Source organism: Dasypus novemcinctus, chromosome 5, assembly GCF_030445035.2.
Source record: "Dasypus novemcinctus isolate mDasNov1 chromosome 5, mDasNov1.1.hap2, whole genome shotgun sequence".
NCBI lineage: Eukaryota > Metazoa > Chordata > Mammalia > Cingulata > Dasypodidae > Dasypus > Dasypus novemcinctus.
In genome coordinates this window covers 61,959,463-61,980,021 of record NC_080677.1, presented here as the reverse complement: position 1 = coordinate 61,980,021, position 20,559 = coordinate 61,959,463, and the positions used below count along the sequence as shown (strand labels likewise).

General features: G+C 35.3%; 1 protein-coding gene across 6 annotated transcripts in view; it reads left to right on the top strand.

The window, feature by feature from the left end:
- CDK14 (cyclin dependent kinase 14) overlaps positions 1-20,559 on the top strand; it is a 605,606-nt gene that overhangs the window by 300,174 nt on the left and 284,873 nt on the right. For all 6 annotated transcript variants that reach the window (XM_004457637.4, XM_058297008.2, XM_071215175.1 and 3 more), the window contains one exon: positions 6,807-6,869. In XM_004457637.4, the coding sequence (XP_004457694.2) occupies positions 6,807-6,869 (63 nt within the window). The remainder of the gene's footprint in view (positions 1-6,806; positions 6,870-20,559) is intronic.

Here is a 20,559-nt window from a genome sequence, read left to right as displayed (position 1 = left end):
TTACAGGAAATATTTAGCCTTCAGGGGATTATGGTTTCGGATACTTTCCTGAAATTCCTTTCCCTACAAACACCCCTGTTCTTATGTAAATAACCATATGGAAGTTATTTGCTGGGTAATCAACACATAGAAAGAAGAAAACAGATTTTGATAGGAATGGGTTCTGATAGAGTCTGAGGATTGAGCCTCTTAGGCCCCTTTCTGGTCTCAACTTCCATCCTCTGCTTGGCCTGGAACTCTAGCTATACTTGATAGCTTCATTTAAAACCACTCCCTTTGTGGGCTACTGATGTGCTAGCCTAGGCCTTCAGGTATAAGCCCCACACTCCGAACGGCATCACCATGATAACCAGTAGTGATGGAGTGTATACTGGAGTGGTGTGGGAAAGTGAGGAGAGCCAATAAAGTAGTGGAGAAATAGGAGATGTTAGGCTGGAGCCATGTTAGGGATTGGAGAGGGAACAACAATTGTGCTGGGTATGAGGTCACCAGCATCCAGTCTATAGGTGCTCCTTCTGGTATTAGAATAAGATACAGCTAGAGATGAAGCCAGATGGGTCTGAGATTATCATTGTTTAATCAGAGAAGAATGATCTATTGATCATATGCCATGGGGTCTTCTGTTCAGAACATTTCTACCTGAGACAAATAAAAAGCGGAATGAATAGGAAGTGCCCTCTGCGTTCTTGTCAAGTTGAGTTCTGTATTTCTGGACCAGTCCAAATCTTAAGGGTCAAATAATCCAAAAAGAAGTTAAAAAGAAAGAAGAGAGGTAATGGCATTTATAATTTAGGCACCTCTAACATAGTTCCAGGTTTAGTGCTATGAGTTCCAGTTTTTTGTTTTTCTCATTCCTGTTTTTATTTTTTATTATTTTTTTTTATTTTTAAAGAAGCTTTAGATTACATAAATGTTACATAAAAAATATAGGTAATTTGTACATGCCCCACCCACTCCCCCTCCCACACTTTCCCACATTAACAACCTCCTTCCTTAGTGTGGTACATTTGTTACAATTGATGAACACATATTGAAGCATTACTGCTAACTGTGGACTATAGTTTACATTCTGTCCTACACAATTTTATAGATTATGACAAAATACATAATGGCCTGTGTCTGTCATTGCAATGTTCTGAAAATGCCCCTGTATTACACCTACTCTTCTTCTCCCTTCCCTCAGAACCCCTGGTGGCCACTGCCATAATATAAATATTAAAAGTTCTTCCATTGCTGTAATAATGATGAGTCTATCATAGAATAATAATAAATCTACATTAGTCCATTGTTCATTCCCCAATCTTGAGAATTCCTGAATGTGATGCCCACTCTGTTTCTAATTTAGAGGGAACTTAGATCCCATGGGGCAGATGGATGAAACTATCTTGCTTGCAGTTGCAGACACTCTTCTGTTCCTTGGGTTGGGCATTGTCCATCATCATCTCCTTGTTTTGTCCTGGGTGAGTACAATAATTGCAATTCTCCCACACATCTCTCTCTACTTCTGTCCCTAAACACATCACAGATCATCATCACCTATAGTCTCTACCACATGCTACACACTGTCCTGAAACCTTTATCTGTGTTTCCTCATTAATTTTCATAATAGCCATATCAGGTTCCTAGCATTATCCTCAATATACAGCTGAATATAATGATGCATGGAGGTTACATAGCCTGCCCAAGGTGACACAACTAGTGATAGCCATGTGTGCACAGTGTGATGGGTGTGTATTGCTCCTACCACCACATTTTCATGTTATACAGTTAAGGAAATATGGATTATAAAAATTTTAAAGCTTTGGAAAAATCTTTATTAAATTTCCCAAGATTTCATTTCTAGAGAAGAGCTCTTACCTGCAACACATTTTGTTAATGTCATTGGCCATAACACCCAGAAAGACATAATGTATAGCTTGAGAATCAGGAGATTTTTCCTCCTCTTGTTATGTTATTTTCTCATAGTTTTTTTTTCCCCTTTTAATTTTAACAAAAAGTTTGAAAACTTTATTCTTGGAAAGTATTAAAATAGTTCACAAGTATACAAAGTCCACAGAGTGTAAGTGTGAGAGCAGGGACTTTATTTTGTTGGTACATAATCGGCATTTAATAAATATATGCCAAATACATAAATAGCATAAAATTTATTTCATACACATCATTGCTCCACTTCTTTAATTTATTAATTTTAGAGGATCAAATTAATAGATTTTCTTACGTTGAACTGTTTATTGTTTCCTAGAATTAACCTAGTTTGATCTTGATGTGTTAGTTTTCTGCAATATTGAATTCTAGTATCTACAACTATTATTTTTAGGGTTTATATATCTATAATCTTAGGAAAGTTTTTTCCTGTCCTCCCACCTGCTCTCCCTTGTCTTTGCTTTGACACTGTATCCTTAAGAAGGAAGTGGAAGCCTTTTCTCTTTTTCTGTGCTGTGGAGTAATTTATATCTGTTACTTAAACATTTGGAGAATTTTCCATTAAAACTGTACCTTTTTTTAAGGTACAGCTCTTCAATTCCTGTCTATTCTAGAATCAAATATGATATTTTATGTTTTCTTAGAAAAAAATTTTATCTTGATATGAAATGTGTTGTACTCTCATATTTTTTAATCTACACATTTTCCTGTCATTCTTAATGTTGGTTACATCTTGACAAAACCTCTCACTTTTAAAAAAATCACGCCTGCTATAGATTTTTCTGTTGTATTGGGCCTTCAAAAGAAGTGGGTTTTTGTTTTATTGATCAAGCCTTTTATATTCTAGTTTTTCTGATTAATTAATTTATGCATTAACTTCATTGATCATTTCTACTTTCTTTTGATTTTGTGTGATATTCTCTAGCTTGAGTTTATTGGTTTTGAAGATTTATTTTCAGCCATTCTTTTGCTATAACAAATGATCTGACCACTTTTCATTGCTTAGAAATGTAGTGTCCTTATTATCATGCATTTTTAAATGATTAAAAAAATATTTAGAAGGCATTTAAAATTTTTTTTAAAGATTTATTTTTCTCCCCCCACCCCCCTTTGTTTGTGCTCACTGTCTGCTCTCTGTGTCCATTTGCTGTGTGCTTGTCTTCTTTTTAGGAGGCACTAGGAACCAAACCTCAGACCTCCCTTGTGGTAGGCGGGAGTTCAATTGTTTGAGCCACATCCGCTTCCCTTAAATGTTTTTTTTTAATTTCCAAGAACGTAGAGTTTCCTTCTTCCTTCCTTTCTTTTTCTTTCCCTCCCTCTTCCTTTTTTCTTTCTTTCTTTTCCTTCCTGTTTAGTGAACTTAAGATGTCATTGATAGTTAAGAAAATTGTTTTATGTATTAGTAAGAAAGAGAAAAATGCTTCCAAATAAATTATGATCAGGTGCTTTCATATGTTGAATTTTCTGTTATATGCTTATTGGAAGAGCCCTGTACGTTTTGCTTCTGGTACTTTTTAAGAAATCTTATCTTGCAAATTTAATAAATGGCTTCCACAGATTTATTAGGGTTCATCTTTCTTTCTTTCTTCCTCAGATGGTCATTAAGTTGTTTGCTGATCCTTTATACCATCAGAGTAACATGTTTGCTTAATCATAAGCAATGACAGCTGTATTCCAACTATTGCCTGGATGAAAAGCAAATTGTATTAGTCAGCAAAGGGGTGCTAATGCAAAATAGTAGAAATCGGCTGGCTTTTATACGTGTAGTATAAAGCATAACTTACTTCCCTCCTCACTAAAGTCTGTTACCACATGTTGGAGCTAGGTGGTTGCCAATGTCTGCAAGGGTTCAGCCTTCCCCTTCTTCCTCTTAAGGATCTGTGGGCCCAGCTTCTTCCAGTCTCAGCTGTAGGCTGGTAAAAGGTTCATCTCTCTCCTCAGGGCTTGTTTCTTTCCGGACTCAGCAGCTCAGTTCTCTTCACAAGGTCAGCTGTAGACTATCAGGCTCATCTGCCTTCCCGGGGCCTCTACCATGTCTAATGAGCTTTCTCTTTTCCTCTTTGTTCTTCTCTGTGTGTCTACTTCTGTGTGAATCTCTGTTTTATCCCCCAAAGGGCTGGGACGCGATGTTGAGTTGCACTCTAATGACATGGTTGGATCAGAGCCTTAATCTTAACATAATTTAATCAGACATCTCAGCTGAATCTAACATAGTCAAAGGGTTATCATGCCAGAGGAACCAACCAGTTTACAAACATAATCTGTATTTCTTTTTGGAATTCATAAATAATATGAAACTACTGCACAAATATAAGGCATATTCTTATGTTAGGGATGAAAATAATGGTGTGTCTTAGAGTTGATGAAATACCCTCTGTTAATTTTTAGTTTATTCAATTATTGGGAAATGGTGTATTAATAATATGACTTTTGCTTTCTGGAAATTGTCGAGGTTTTCTCTGTCTAATATTAATACATTGTCAATTTTTGTGAATATGGTTATTGGTGTTTAAAAAGCACGTGTAGCTTGAGTTTATTTGGCACAAAAGTAAACATGATAATTAATTGTGTTATTCATATCCTTTAAAGCCTTATGTTTTGTTGCTGTTGTTAATTTCATCTGTTGATTTTTTAAAAAGTAAACTAAACCCTTCAAGATATTGTTAATTTGTCAGATTTTTCTTTTATTTCTATCAATTTTACTTTTTATTGATATGCATGTTCTTTGGTGCATAAATGTTTAATTTTTTTTCCTTTAATTCTATTATGTTTAGTATTTACCTTGGTATGCCTGATTCCTTTTTATTGGTATTTTTTCTAGTATAAATAATACAGGATACAAATAATATAGTATAATGTAAAATATAAAAATTATTTATTTTGGGGGGACTTTCTATGCTGGTTTGTTTGGTTTTAGTTTGTATCTTCTAAACTGTGTATTTGATTTTCTTTGTTTCCTTTGTAACTTATTCTGAGTTTTTATGTTTGTAATAAGAATTTTAACCCATCATGCATATATAATTATTGGTATGGTTAGATGTGTTTTCTTTTTGCCATTGTGTTTGTTGAATGTGAAGCATTGAACAAATTAGAGGCATTTTTGCCTTCTTAGATTTCATTGTGTAATGGGTAGTATTTTAAATAATACCTTATTCTTTTTTATGTCACTATTTAGGTGAAAAGTACCTTTCACATGAACTAGTTTATTTGTTCTTCAAAAATATTCCCTGAGGGAGGTGTTACCCCTATTTGAAAGGATGAGGAATTTAATAATAAGGAGTGGCAGTATTCGGTCCAGAACTCATTCCTCAATTTGATAAATGAATGAAATAAAATTTTTCATAGTTACTCAAGAAAAACTTAATGGGACCCGCTAAACCATATTTTTGGAGTCTATTTATGCAGCTATCTTATATGTAAAACTACTTCCTCCTGTAGTTATTTATTTCCTTCTCTGTGTCTGAAATGTTTCTTGGCACTCAAGAATGATAATTTCCAAGTCAATCATAGTTTCTGCTCGCATGGAGCATTGTCTTTGATATAGAAGCTACTCTGGGTATGATCCAAGTAAAGCCAAGTTTGTCTGAGATTGTAGCTAAGAGCATTTCTTTTGTCCCCTTTTCTCTCACTTTCTCTTTCATTCGGCTAATTTCTTGCCTCCTAATTCTTGTTTTACAAAGAGATAACTTCTCTAAGAGGCTTTTCTCAAATCTCTAGACCACATTAGGTTCCCCCATTTGTGCCCTTAAACATCACACAGTACTGTCCTTAAAATAATGCACATTATTCTGTGCTATAATTATTGGAGTGTGTGTTTCCCATTGTGTTGCTTTCATTCAATTCTTTATCCTTAGTGACTAATGCAGTGCCTGGAATGCAATAAAAGAACTACATGATGATTGAATTAATGCATGCTAAATTCTGTTTTGTATCCTCAGTCTTTACCACCTGACCTGCAATAAAATATCAGTAAATAAATCTGAATTCTTGCCACCTGGCTACAGCAAAGTTATTGGTTATTATTAACTTGAAGTTTCTCAATAACTCAAGCCCTATAACATGGCACAAATGCTTATCATGTTCATTGGATTTTGCCAAATTATGAAATGATTCAATGTTATAAATCTTTCCATATTCTCTAATAAGAAAAGATGAATTTGTATAATACCTCTACATGTTTAATTTTTAAAAAAAATTCTATATAGTTCTTAATATAAACAGAAAAAGCATTAAGAAGAAAATAGATAATTGTGGTCAAATTAAGCTTTGGCATATTTAAAAGAATAACATCGTTGTTATCTAGGAGTATTCCTTTTAACTTATATCTGGATGTATTTGTGTTAATTTATAATTCTGGATATATTTCTATTAATTTATAAAGTATGGTGGCTCAGATATCTTTAGGGATTCTGGAAAACTGAAAACTATTGTTTGTGAATATAGATATTAAAAATTTTAGTAAGCCCAGAGATCAATTTTATTAGTATGATCTGTTTGAGTATTTTCTTCTTAAATAATATGACCATAATCTCAATTTACACTTGGAAAACATAAACTAATTGACATTTTAATTGGATCAGTTATTTTTTTTAGTTAAGGCACAGAGGTATAGATTTAATGGAAAAGATATTAGACACTTAACAAATTATGGACATGTATGCTTTCTAATATGCAGACATGTTTAACATAAAACAGAGCCTAGAGGTAAAGATGATGATTTAAGTTATGGTTAAAAAGAAGGAGTGAGGTAGCATGCAACTACCCACTTGTCTTATATTTGCTTTGTTCAGAAGGTAATGGTGATTTTGAAGGAGAAAAATATTGATGATTCATTATGTTATAGCCAGAGGGATGTTAATACATTTTTCCTTTTTTTTTCCTAGCACACTGATTTATGCCAGTACATGGACAAGCACCCTGGGGGACTGCATCCAGAAAATGTGAAGGTAAGAAAAGATCCTTTTAAGCAATAGTTAGCATTCTTCATGGGTGTTTTTGGAGCTGAAGTCTAGAATCTCTACCATAAATTTTAAAAAAACATTCTCGTGTAAAAAGAAGTAATATTATAGTAAACTTCAGTTTAGTGTCTAGAAACCATAGTTTAACACTAAATTTTTTATAGATCTTATTCTATTCTTTCTTCATGAAGAAAAATGGTTCCCATATTGAATGAAATCCACTGGAATCCATTTTAATGCTATTTTCATTTGAGGGGAATCTCTGGTTACTCTAGCATGGGACCCTATATTGAAATATCAAATTGTTTTCATTACAAAGCATTATGACTTCAAAAATGGTTATTGTGGGTTACCAGTGCATATTTTTTTCACCTATACAAATAAATAAAAATGATTCTACTTCCTACTATACTCCTTAATTTCTTTTACTAACAGCTTGATTAAGATGTGTCTAAAGAACTAAGTTTTTCTAAGATTTGACCTAGCAACCATCATGGGAAATTGTTCCTAAATTTCAAACTTAGAACAGGAGACTCTTGGCATATGTTAGGGAGTTAGAAGTTCCTGGAGTTTTACCTCATCTGAAGGCTTAATGAAGTGTTTTCATTTAGTAATTCAAGTGATTATGTTTTATAATCCTGGAAACCAGTTCTTATGTATGTATTTAAAGTAAAATTAGTAACTTCCATGTCTTCCCAGTAACTATCAATACTGTTCTTTACAACAGGGCATGTTTTTTGTTTTTTTTTCCTTTTCCGTACAAGCATGTACATATGGTGTTTTGTGTGTTTGTTTCTTTTTCTTTTATAACTTGTGTGTTTTCACTTATAGCAAGCAATGCCTGACTATGTAGCTCAATCTTTCTAATTACCTCATATTATTCCGTAGTATGAATAAATAATTTTTTCACCTGTTCCTTCCTTACTTAAGGGCTGTTTCCAGAATATTACTATTATAAGTGATTCCAGAGCCAATACTAATATAAAATCTTTATACTCTTCTTGTATTCTTCTTGGATATTTAGTTAATGGGATTTCAATGAGGAAGAGGTGTGATTTTACTTTTAATGAATTTGACTGGATGATTTACCCAAAAGTTTGTAGTTTACAGTTCATCAGCTATATTTGAGAGTACTGGTTTCTCTGCTCTCACTGGCATTGATTTAATCCAATTACTTTTATTTTTGCCATTATGATAAGCAGTGTCTTTTCAATTACTGTTTTCTTTACTACTGGTTACATTGAACATCTTCATATGTTTCCTGACCCTTTGTTATTTCACTTTTATAGGTTGTCTGTTCTATGTGTTGTACATTTTTTCACTGGATTATTTTTCTTTTCGCTAATGGGTTGTTAGGAGTGTTTAAATATTTAGGTCATAAATGATTTTTTTAAATAATCAACATTTAAAAAATTTCTTAATATCACAAGTAGAATCTCTGATAAAACATTGATTCCCCCAAGCCCCTTTAGCTCTCTGAGAATCAGGAGAATATGGATGGCTGTGAGGGAAGGTGGAGGGGGTGTGTAAATACTGGTTTTTTAAAAGCAAATAATTAAATCTAATGGTACTTACAGTCTTTGATTTTTCATGTCTCTTTTTTCTTTGTTGTGGCAGTTTTGACAGTTTTCTTTAAAAATTTTTGACTATTTGTTCTTCTTAAAAATATGTACCCCTTGAAATAAACAGTTTTAAAATAGGTTGGAAAAGAAATTTTCATAGATGAAGAGGCTTTTTTACAATTAATCTTAGCTGTGTTCAAGTCCACCTTATAAGCATTTCTATAATAATGTAAGCATATAATATAACATTTGTTCTTTTTTTTCACTTAAAAAAATCTCAGACAAATTGTCTTTTATACATTCAAGTGTTCTCTTCTTAAAGGCCGTTGGGTTTAAGACCAATGGCATCCTTCTTCCTGTTTCCCACTTGAGACTTCTGGCCCTGAGGAGCCGAGGAAGCTGCCAGCCTCACTGGGAATCAGCAGCTAGTCTGAGCTAACTTTGACTTCACTGTGAAATTGAGTGATAGGTTTGAGGTAAAAGAGCTGACTGAACCTTATCAAAGATCCACGGGCCATCACTATGTTTTTAATTTCCTTGTTTGGTTTTCTTACCATCCCTCTGCGTGTCATTAGTTATGGGCAATTGTTGGTGAAAATTTTGTTGGCGAAACAAGGAGAGCTCATTCCACAAAGCATGTAGGTACTCTTTGCCATCAGGTCAGTGTCTTAGGTGATTATTGCAGCATTTTTACTGTAAGCCTTCCTTCCATTACATTTTATTTTTTCTTCTCTCCTAATGGTCATGGGGAGATTGATCTCTAGGTAGCTGTCTTTTCCCAATAACTAGACTGTACTCCTTGAAATTATGGGGTTTTTTTAGTAGTTCTTAGTCAAATTTTGCATGCTTTTCTTTCAAGCCATGGCCTTTCATTATACTTCAAATGCTTAGCATCTGCTGCTGAAGAGCTGACGCATCTTAGGACAGGTTGAGAAACTTGATGATGAATGCGATGATAGTGAATGAGACAAGCTAGAAATAATGTCACAGGAATTAGATGTGACAACCACGGTGAGTCCAGGTAATAGTCAGATAGAGCAGGTGCTGTCCCCACTTGGATGTTGTTTAACATGGTCAGGACAGATTCATGCATTATTACATTTTTGTCTCTAAAGGAAAATGATGTGTTTTACCTCTTCTCATGCATTTTTGAAAACTAAAAGGCATCTAAATATACTGATATATTGATATCACTATCTCTATAGCTCGTGAAATCTTTGGCGTTTGAGGACTTGCCAGTGTGTACTGGGAAGTCTCCAGTAATCATATAAGAGGTCTTCAAACTTGACTGCACAGTAGTCACTTGAGAATCTGAGAAGCCACACACACGCGCACACACACACACACACACACTCCTGTCTCAGCTCTCAGAATCAAAATTAAATCGTCTTTAAGTAGAAAAAGATGGGCATCTGACCTAAGGCTGAGATAAGCCCAGGGCACCTCCAATGACCGGTATTATCCCAGGTCCCAGGAGGGCATGTCAATCCCCTGCTGACCTGGCCTACCTGCTTTCACTATGTGCTATGGGATGGTATGAACTTGGAGGACCTTCTATCCCCAGACTGCTTTCTTCTCTGCTGCTGGCCCTATCTCAACTACTGAGGCCATTCCAGTTTAAAGGGGTTGAGGAGAGTTGAGTGAGTGAGAATCAGGGCATGTCCTGGGCATTACAGAATACAGGCATTAGGACAATGCCTCTGGAAAGCTACTTGGAAGAGTCTTCCATGGAGAATCTGATCATGGAGAGTCCAAGAGAACAAATATAAAGAATCTAGGAGGCTACAGTGAAGACCTCAGTTAACAAAGAAGTAACTGGAAGGAAGCAAAATTGCTTGCATTGCATGGATAGGAAAAGGTACAGAAGAAACCTTCAAAAAAAGACAACATTAAAAAAAAACAGCTGTCATTAATATTCCCAGAGAGGTTAAAGAAAATATTGCATCCACAAATCAAGAATGGTTTGTTATTTTTAAAAAGCAGGTTTTAGTAAATAAGAGGGTGTTCTAAAAATATGGTAACAGAAATTAAAAACAACACAATAAGAAAGGATGGAAGATAAAGTTGAAGAAATTTCCCAGAAAGTAGAGAAAATAAGACAAAGATGAAATATGGGAAAGTATAAAAAAAAATTAGAGGACCAGTTCATAGTGTCCAGTAGCTGAATAATTGGAGAAAATAGGAGGGAATCATTAATGTAATAATGACTGAACTGTGATTTTTCCAGGTCTGAAGGACATGGGTTTTCAGATTGGGAGGGTCCATTAAATGCTCAGAACAATGAATGAAAATAAACTGACAATAATGTTCATTATTGTGAAATTTCAGACCACTGGATTCAAAGAAAGAGGCTTACCAAAAAGAAAAGAACCAGGTAGAGGATCAAGAAGTACAATGAAAGTAGACTTTTCAATACCAATGTGAGAAGTGAGAAGGCAACGGCAATGACTTGAAATGACATTAAATTATTTCTCACCTAGGACTGTATACTAAGACAAGCTGTCAAAGAATTGGGAGGGTAAAATAAGTCTTTTTCAGGTGTGCATGGTGTTACTAATTTTGCCTACATCACCTTTCTCAGGAAGCAACTAGAAGATATACTCCACCAAAACTCAGGCAATAAAGCAAGGAAGAGAAACACACACAAAACAAGTAATCAAGACAGCTGCAGGAGAGAGGTGAGGGAAGTCACCAGGATGATGGAAAAGCAGGACCCCAGAATAACATCAGGCCAGGGAAAGTAACAACCAGTTCAGAAGGCTCCAGGAGAGATTTCCTAAAGAAGATGATATCAATAGACTACCTAATAAGTTTAAGCAGATTAATAACATGAGAGAAGAGTTTGGTGTTGAAATAGTGGTAAACACAAAGGACAACCAAACAAACTAAAAACTAGGTTATTAACGCTAGGAAAAACAGCATTATGGTGGTGAAAAACAGGATTCATGGCAAATTTCTTGGCTTAGCTGTAAATAACATTTACACAATCATAATATAAATACTGAATATTGATGTAATTTTTAAAAAATCCACCTCTTTAAGTGAGCCCAACGTAGCCATGCACATTTCAGGATCAGCATTCTGAAGTAATGTTACATTCCATCCTCATATTTCATATATAAACAAAAGATCAGGGCATTGAAATTGAAGGTCAAAGAGCTTTTGACTTTTTGTCCGATGTTCTTTTCCTACATTACCTGATTAATACATTAAATTACTGTAATTAGCTTGATTATTTGTGACTTTATGTGCACTCAGTCACATAGGTTTATAATCATTTTAATATTGAAGATATGAGGGTATGGAAAGAAAAAGTAGAATGCAGCTTGTAAATGTCATATGTTTTGGCATCTGAATTGCAGCGCAGGGAGGCAGACGGCCCTCATTATCATCTTGGTTTCCATGGGAGGCCCCTCACTAATTATGCGGTGGCTCTTCCTCACTGTTTGTCTGCTTAGAGACAATATTCTCCCTCCAGGGTTACGTTTAGGATCTGCACTGCAGGTGAAATTATTTTCAAAGAAGACTGACTATGACATAGTGACAAATGTCCCATGAGTATTTCTGTTTGATGCATAAACATTTTTTTCATGTGGTGATATTTATTGTCACTTAAGTCAATGAATGCAAAATGAAGAACATCAGAATAATATTTACTCAGTTAACAACTATTCATAATGCTATGCTAGATGTTAATTAAAAAAAACAGTTGAGCTAAAATAAGACACTGTAATGATTCTTTATAAACTTGAGATGTGAAAACTAGACGAAATAAGGTTTATCTTTAAAAAAGAATATGTCCTTTTAATACCTCTAAAACTATATTTGACTATTTCACAGATTATTAAATGATCAAAATGTAATAAATACTGAATATTTATTATGGTGAACAGAGGAAAAGCACAGTGATCAAGTTCTTTTGCTTTTACATTTGACAACTTTTAGTTTCATTACTATGCAGCATGGCAATATATTTAAAAAAAATAGAAGACTAACCTTAGGTTCTACAGATGCACATATTGAATTGAGGAGATTGTTCCTTAGTACAAATTAAGTAGAATTTCACGCTTTACAAAGGGAATGTATCCTTGAAGAACCAAAGATTGAAAAACAAAAACTTTAAATGGCACATGGCCCCTCATTCCACTTTAAGATATGGGATTTTCTAAGGTAATTTTGTGCAACAAAATATCTGTTAAAATTTTAACTTTCTTGATGTATATTCCTTCTAAGATAAAGACTCATAAGAAAAAAATGTCAGTGTTAACTCAATTTCTAGAATGATTTTGCTACTTTAATTGCTTACAGAATGTGTCCGATATCAATATAGCATTCAGTAATAAATATTCGCTATTATATAATGGTTTGTTTCTAAGAATAATATCAATTTTTGACAAATGGATATTTTTAACAGTTAATTACTCAGAGGGCAATTTAGACCTGAATCTAAAGCCTTAGGACATTGGCTTTGTTATAAATATTTATGATACTTAAAGATACAGCAACTTATTTCTACAACATGATAAGTGGTATGTAGGAAACTAGTTAGTGTTTTTTTGCAGGGGGAGGGGTGAGATTTTTCCCTGTTCCCAAACTGTTCTCTATGAATTATATTGGGTTTTAGTGTTTCATAGTTAAGTTGAATGCAGAACTTGTATTAGTGCTTTTATTACAATTCTTAGTGATTTACAAATTAAACCATTGAACTTTTAAAATCACAGTGAAAATATTCATTCAGTTTTTTATGTGTTCTTTAAAGATTGATATGCATGATAGACTGAAAATTAAGGTTCACTTTTTTAAAAAAGATTAATTGATACTGTCTCCAGCTGATATCCAGAAATGTAGATGTCTGAATCTTATTACCATGATGAGATTGAATCTTCTGCGTCCTTTTGTAATGTACTTCCATTTCCATGTTATCTTAATGACTTTTCTAAATGGTTCCCTACAATATATATTTCTCATTTTTCACAGAAATGTTTTGGAATAATTGAAAATGACCAAAGTAATTTATAACTCTCAATTTTATTCTGAGACATATCTGAAGGCATAAGGCTGATTTTTATTTTTCATTGCAATAGATGTACTAATTAAAAAGATATGAGATTTATTATGGTTGAAAGGTGCTAATTTTCATTCATAGTCCAGAGAACAAGCAGGTGTATAACAGACAGAATAATGTTATGCCAAATTAAGATTGTCTTATACAGATGGCACTGAGAATTGATTTCTTAATGAGACTTTCTAATGTTGAGATAGAAAATCAGATGATACCTGATTTTTTTCATATGCCACATTAGAGCTCTCATTTAGCTGGTAATCATTTCCTACTATGCTTTACTGTGAATATTATAAAGCCTTACCCTATTCTGCATTTTGGGAAATATGATTATTTCATGAGGACATTAAAGAGTATTTTAAAGTACAGTACCCAGTCTCAGTGCCTGTCCAGGCTTCTTTTGAACCTTTTCACTCTGTTTTTTGTTACATCAAACTAATCTTCCGTATCTAGAAAGTGAAAGATTAAAAATCAAAGAAAATGAAATTTGGACTGTCCATTCATATTGGGTTGGACATTCAGAGTTGATCTGAGTAGTGAACGGACTGGTAAGGTGTGGAATTGAGTTGGGTTTATGTCTTTTGCATCTTCGGTGTCATCTGCTGATCTTCCTGTAACAATTTGGATTAGATGGAAAAATCAGGGTGATCTAATTAAACAGCACACTCTTTCCTAGAGGCCCTTTAAATCCCAGATTGAAATCACTCCAAAGAATGATGAAATCCACAAATTTCCTGGAAGTAAGATGCATGATGCTTTAGATTTTAGACAGAAGTACCCAGTGGGAAGAGGGGGAACACCCCCCAGAACTTTAAGCTTCAAGCCTTGCCCCTTGCTGCTCTCCAGTTTAAGATACACCTGACCCTTTTATTTGTATATTTTCCAAGATAGACACAAGGCCCCAGAAGGCAATCAGCCCTAGTAACAAGTAGCAGAGTCTCTACATACACATGGTCAGGGGTTTTTCTGATTGTCTTGGGAAGATACAGCTTTCGTGTGGCAATCAATTCCAACTCATTGCTATTTTCGGATTAATGTATAAATTTTCTATTACCAGAGATATCTCTGAGAGGATACAGAGAGAAGATTGTAGATCATATGTATACAGATTTACACATCAGATTTACAATACTGAATTACCTTTGAAATTTATTTTTCCCTTTGGTGTAGCTTGCATAATGGACATTCTCCAGGAATCTTAAGACTCAGGAGTCATCACCTTTGCCAGTTTTTCAGTTCACGTCTCTGGTTTTTAAAAGTTTCATTAGCAACGTCAATTGATATTAAGACAAATGATATATATTTAGAACTCGAGGTGTTACTTTCGTCAGTAACACCATTTAAACTCTAAATATTTATTCCATTTCAGTGTGCATAAAAAAAAAAGTCCCTATAATTCATATAGAGTAGTATAAATTCACAAATGATGTTGGATAGAAAAGATGTGCTGACTCTCAGCCCACCATTTGTACTTCACGCTATTTCTTTTCAGTTTATATTGACAGACAGAAACTTGACAACGACAGAGCCTAAGAAAATTGTGTTATTTGAATTCCTTGGAACAATCGTTTCAGTTTTTCTCTCGGAAAATTATGTTTGATAACTAGTAAATCCAATAACTGAAGTTTGATCATCTTGTCGTGAAGGATTCCTACTCAGCTAGGAATACTGATTTTAGGCAGATGAGCCTGTTTATCCAAGGGAAGATTCTCATCCTCTTCCCTCCCCACTTACTTCATCATACACACAAACCCTAATAACTTGGAAACCTGCTTCCTCTGCTAGTTCTTCTTTTGCAAAACTTTACAAAACAAAACCTACCTTACAGGCCCCATTTGGTGCCTTCTAAGTTTCCCAGCTCTAAATCCTGTGACCTCAATCTCCCTGCCCACCTGTGGGAACCTCTGTGTCTGAAACATCCACTGTTTGGTCACCACAGTTGCAATGGGGCAGAAAGAGAGAGCAGAGTGGGAGACCAATGTGTTTGTTAAGCTCAAGGATCAAAGAAAATATCACAGAAACTGTGTAGTTATTTCTCTAAGAATTTGCTCAAATACCTGAAGTACTTATTTTTTAGTTTATTCCTCTCTAGAAATTTGTTTTTAGGAATAGCATATTAATGTTTGAACATCTTGCTTGGGATGGAAATTAAACTGTTGTACACTGAGGAATAATGAGATGTGTTAATTGGTCTCAGGACTGTGAAGTAGAAGAAAGAATAAAAAAGTTGAATGGGAAAACTCAAATAGGCTAGAAAAATGGCAAGGAAAACTTCCTCTGCTTGCTCAGATTTTCCAAAGACTACATGAGGTATTGAGGAGAAAGAAGAATTTCTTCTATAACTGGAATATGTCTAACACCATCCTAGTAGTACATTTAGTTCTTTAAAATATGTCCAAACTGATACCTGAATTATAACATTATGTTGGATATCTAGGATTTTATTTCTGTCTCCTTTATATCTCTGGATAAGTATTCTTTTTCTTTTTTAAAAATTTATTTATTTCCAAATTATTCTATATTTGTATAAAATATTTCAAAGCTCAATTAAATAGAATAAATCATGATGAATCGTTCTTTGGCTTTCAAATATTGAAGTAGACCTACTAATGCACATTTAATCTGGTGCATGTTATAACATTTTGCCTTTCCCTAGATATTTTTTGGGTCCCAAAATTTATAGTTATTTTTCACTTCTAGAAAGTTGGGTATATGGTAAATTTAATAATTGTGCAGCCTATGGATTTTTAAATGATACAGTGTTAAGCATAATACTTCAAATGCTTTTTTCTGTGTACCACTTTGGTTCATCTGCCAACATCACAGTTTCTAGTTTTGGATTCACACATTGTGTACCTGCTTTCATTAAATAGTAAGCATTCTTTTATTGTAGCAATACTCTTGATTTGTCAGTACAAGACAAAGGTGGGTAAAAGTATCAGTAATGTCCCTTATTTGCTATGGGACTCTTTGGCCAATTCACTTAATTTCTCTGAGCCTTTATTTCTTAATTGTGGTACAGAGACAATGATACCTACCTGATGGGAGTGTTCTGAGGGTTAAATGATCTAATGAGTATAGAGCACTGAGCACACCATCTATCATGGCACATGTATTAGTCAGCCAAAGGGGTACTGATGCAAAATACCAGAAATTGGTTGGTTTTATAAAGAGTGTTTATTTGGGGTAGAAGCTTACAGATAACAGACCATAAAGCATAAATTACTTCCCTTACCAAAATCTCTTTTCACGTGTTGGAGCAAGATGACTGTTGACCTCTCTGAGGGCTCAGGCTTCCTGGGTTCCTCTGGACTCAGCTCCTGTTTTCTCCACCATGTCAGCTGTAGACCAGGAGGCCCTCTAGGCTTTGCCTCTCTCCACAAGGTCAGCTGTAGACTATCAGGCAAATGGCTCTGTCTCTTTCCTGGGGTTCCTGTTTAAGACTTCAGCATCAAACTTCAGCATCAAAACCCTCAACTCTGTCCTTTGCCATGCATTTTATCTGTGAGTCCCCATCCACCAAGTGGTGAGGATTCAGTGCCCTAATGATATGGCCCAATCATAGCTCCAATCATAATTCAGTCACGCCCAGGTACAGACCAGATTACAAACATAATCCAATATCTATTTTTGGAATTCATAACCATATCAAACTGCTATACTCTGAATTCCAAAAAGGCATTACAATATTTGAAAAAACCTTAAATCAGTAACAATGCAAGTACTAAATCATATCACAGTCAATTTAAAGAAATGCAGTTTGTCTTGGAGCAAAGTCCTATCTACTATAGACATCTGAAACTTACAAAACAATTTATCTCTTTCCAGTACACAAACCGACAGACAAAAGATAAACATTTTCACTACAATAAGGAGAAATTAGTAGAAAAACATGAGTCACGGATCCTCTACAGTTCAGTAAATCTGCAGGGCATCCTCCATTTGATTTCAGTCTGAGAGTCATTCTTAAGATGATGGTTTCTTCTCCTTGGGGCCATATGGGGCCCACTCTTTCCACATGCTTGCCTAATGGCCATTTTCTTGGTTCCACCCTCATCAAGCATCTGGGTGTTGACCAAGCTCTAGACCTCACTCTCCAAGAATTTTGGGGTGATTGCCACACCTTACCCAATCTTTGGGTTAGAGTCTTAACTGCCCTAGTACAGTGATGTGAAAACAACATTCCGTCTAACCTTTGGCAAACAGGCTTAATCCTCTCAGTGCAATGAGTTGACTACCTGGCCTTCCCTAACCTTTGGCATACAGGCTTAACCCTCTCAGAGCAATGGGTTGACCACCTGGCCTTCTGTAACCTTTGGGGGACAGGTCCACCCCACTCAGACTGTTGGGGTGTTGACCTTAACTGCTCCAATCCTTGGGGAATGTGTTCCATGCTCTCTGTACCCTGGGGCAGCAAAACTCCCCCAGAACATTGGGCAGGAATATCCACCCTCTTCAACTGCTGAGGCAAACTCACCCTCTCTGTACACGTGAGTGGGGTTCCTCTCTTGGCCCAAGGTGATGTCTTAATTCCAGATCTCAGCTTCCATGGTTTTCCTCTTAAAGTTGTTTCTCTTTCAATCTCTCCTTTCCATGTTCTTTATATTCCAGGCTGACAATGGATTTGTTCATACAGCTCTCTCAAAGACCTTGTTGGTTTAGCATGCAGGAATCAGGGGTCCAAGCCATCAGTCAGTAAGACTTTCCACAAGTCTTCCCAACATAATTACATCTTCAACACTGATATACAAGTTCCAAGTTTAGTTAAGTCCTCCAATGGGGTACCTTCTTCTGGGAGCTTGATTTCTGGAGGCTTGGAATTAGTTTCCAAGAATTAGTTTCCAGAATTAGTTTCTATTTCCTTTGTGCCTGACAGTTCCGGCCTCAGTATATCTCTCTCATCTAGCATTTTGGTATAAGCTGCAAGCAGAAGCCAAGCTGCATTCTCTGGGTTTACTTTGAAAATTTCTTCAGCTAAATGCCCAGGCTCACCATTTTCAAATTTTGCCTTCCATAAAACACCAGGAATTAATCTTGCTAAGTTCTCTGCAACTTTAAAACATGGATTGCCTTTCTTCCAGTTTCCAATAATGGTTTCAGCATTTACTTCTAAGGCATTGTAAAAAGTCTCTTTAGCATCCATATTACTACCAACATTCTCTTCACAGCACTGTAGGTCTTTTCTTCCAAGCATCTCACAATTTCTCCAAAAAAAAAAAACCCCTTACCCATTTATAAAACCATTCCAGCATTTTGGTAATTGCAAAAGCACTGCCCCACTCCTGGTACCAAATTCTGTATTAGTCAGCCAAAGGAGTGCTGATGCAAAATACCAGAAATTGGTTGGTTTTATAAAGGGTATTTATTTGGGGTAGGAGCTTACAGTTACCAGGCCATAAAGCATAAGTTACTTCCCTCACCAAAATCTCTTTTCACATGTTGGAGCAAGATAGCTGCTGACATCTGTGAGGGTTCAGGCTTCCTAGGTTTTGGGGCTTAGCTCTTCTGTTTTCTCCACAAGGTCAGCTGTAGACTATCAGGCAAATGGCTGTCTCTTTCCCTGGGGCTCCATCTTAAGACTTCAGCATCAAACTCCAACATCAAAACTCCAACATCAAAAACCCTCAACTCTGTCCTTTGCCATGCCTTTTATCTGTGAGTCCCCATCCACCAAGGGGCGGGGATTCAATGCCCTAATGATGTGACCCAATCAAAGCCCTAATCGTAACTCAGTCACACCCAGGTACAGACCAGATTACAAACATAATCCAATATCTATTTTTGGAATTCACAACCATATCAAACTGCTAAAGCATGCATTCAGTCAATGGCAGTTATTATGGTTATTTGACTTGTAGGGTTCTCTCCATTTTTTTAATTCTAAAATTATGGAATTACGTAATTTTACAACTTGAATAGCTATTAAAAATGTCTAAGATTTAACCACTCATTTTCAAGATGAGAAACTTAAGGTAAAGAAATGTTTGGCATGATCCCTATGTGGCAGAAAAATAGTTAACAAACTGTCTTTGTAGGAATTGGTGGTGTGCCAAAAAGATAGGGCCATTACTAACAGCTCTAACACACATCCTATAAACCTTAAGAGACCCTAGATGTTTTCAGGAACTTGACGCATGCCTTGTGTTCTGAGAGATGTTAACTGCACTTGGTCTCATGTTAAGTGGTATCACATGCATTAAATAATGCATGTATTTCAGCCATTCTAACAACTCTAGACATTCAGACAAATAGCATCTGATCACACATCTAAGAATTCGAGAGGGTGTAAAACTTGTTGCTCACTACAAGTGCCAGAAATTCCTCTTAGCAATAAATACAATGTAATGAATCTGATCATGTGCTTTTTGCCAACTTACTTCAAAAGTTTTGATAAAAGGAATTACCCACTTAAAGTCAAAAGAGTTTCAGAAGAGAGTAGATGAAGTATTAAGGGATATTGCCAAGAAATATATGCCATGGCACTAAGAATATAAGCTGTTTCCTGATAGGGATGGCAAGACAACTGGCCTGTAGATAGAACTGCTGTTGGCAAAAGTGTCCTTCCTCATATCACTGTTATTTAAGGCATTTCCCAATGGGATTTTTATTGCACAAAGTCAGTATATTCAGTGGAGAATATAATCTTTCGTGATCATACTGAAGGATTTGGAGGAATCTCTTTTTGTAAAGGTTGAGTAGACTATCCTGAGGTGACAAAGGTTTCTTAGAAAGAACTTATGGTAATTACAGCACAAAGACAGGAAGAGAGTTTCAAGTATGTTAATTTATCAATTTTAGTGCTTGAAGCTGTCCTCTGCCATTTACTCATTTCTTAGAGGATTTTAAATATCCAGCTAGAAATTCAGGTCTCATTTGCTGCATATATAATATGCTAATTCAGGCTTTTTTCAAACTTGAGTTCACTTGATAATAAAGCAGTTTGATTATATTGGGTATATAACTTTATTCATCCATGTATTTGTTAAGCGCAAACCTCCTTTAAGGTAATGAAGTGTAGTAGAAAGTTCAAGCTCTGTGAGATGGTTGAATGACT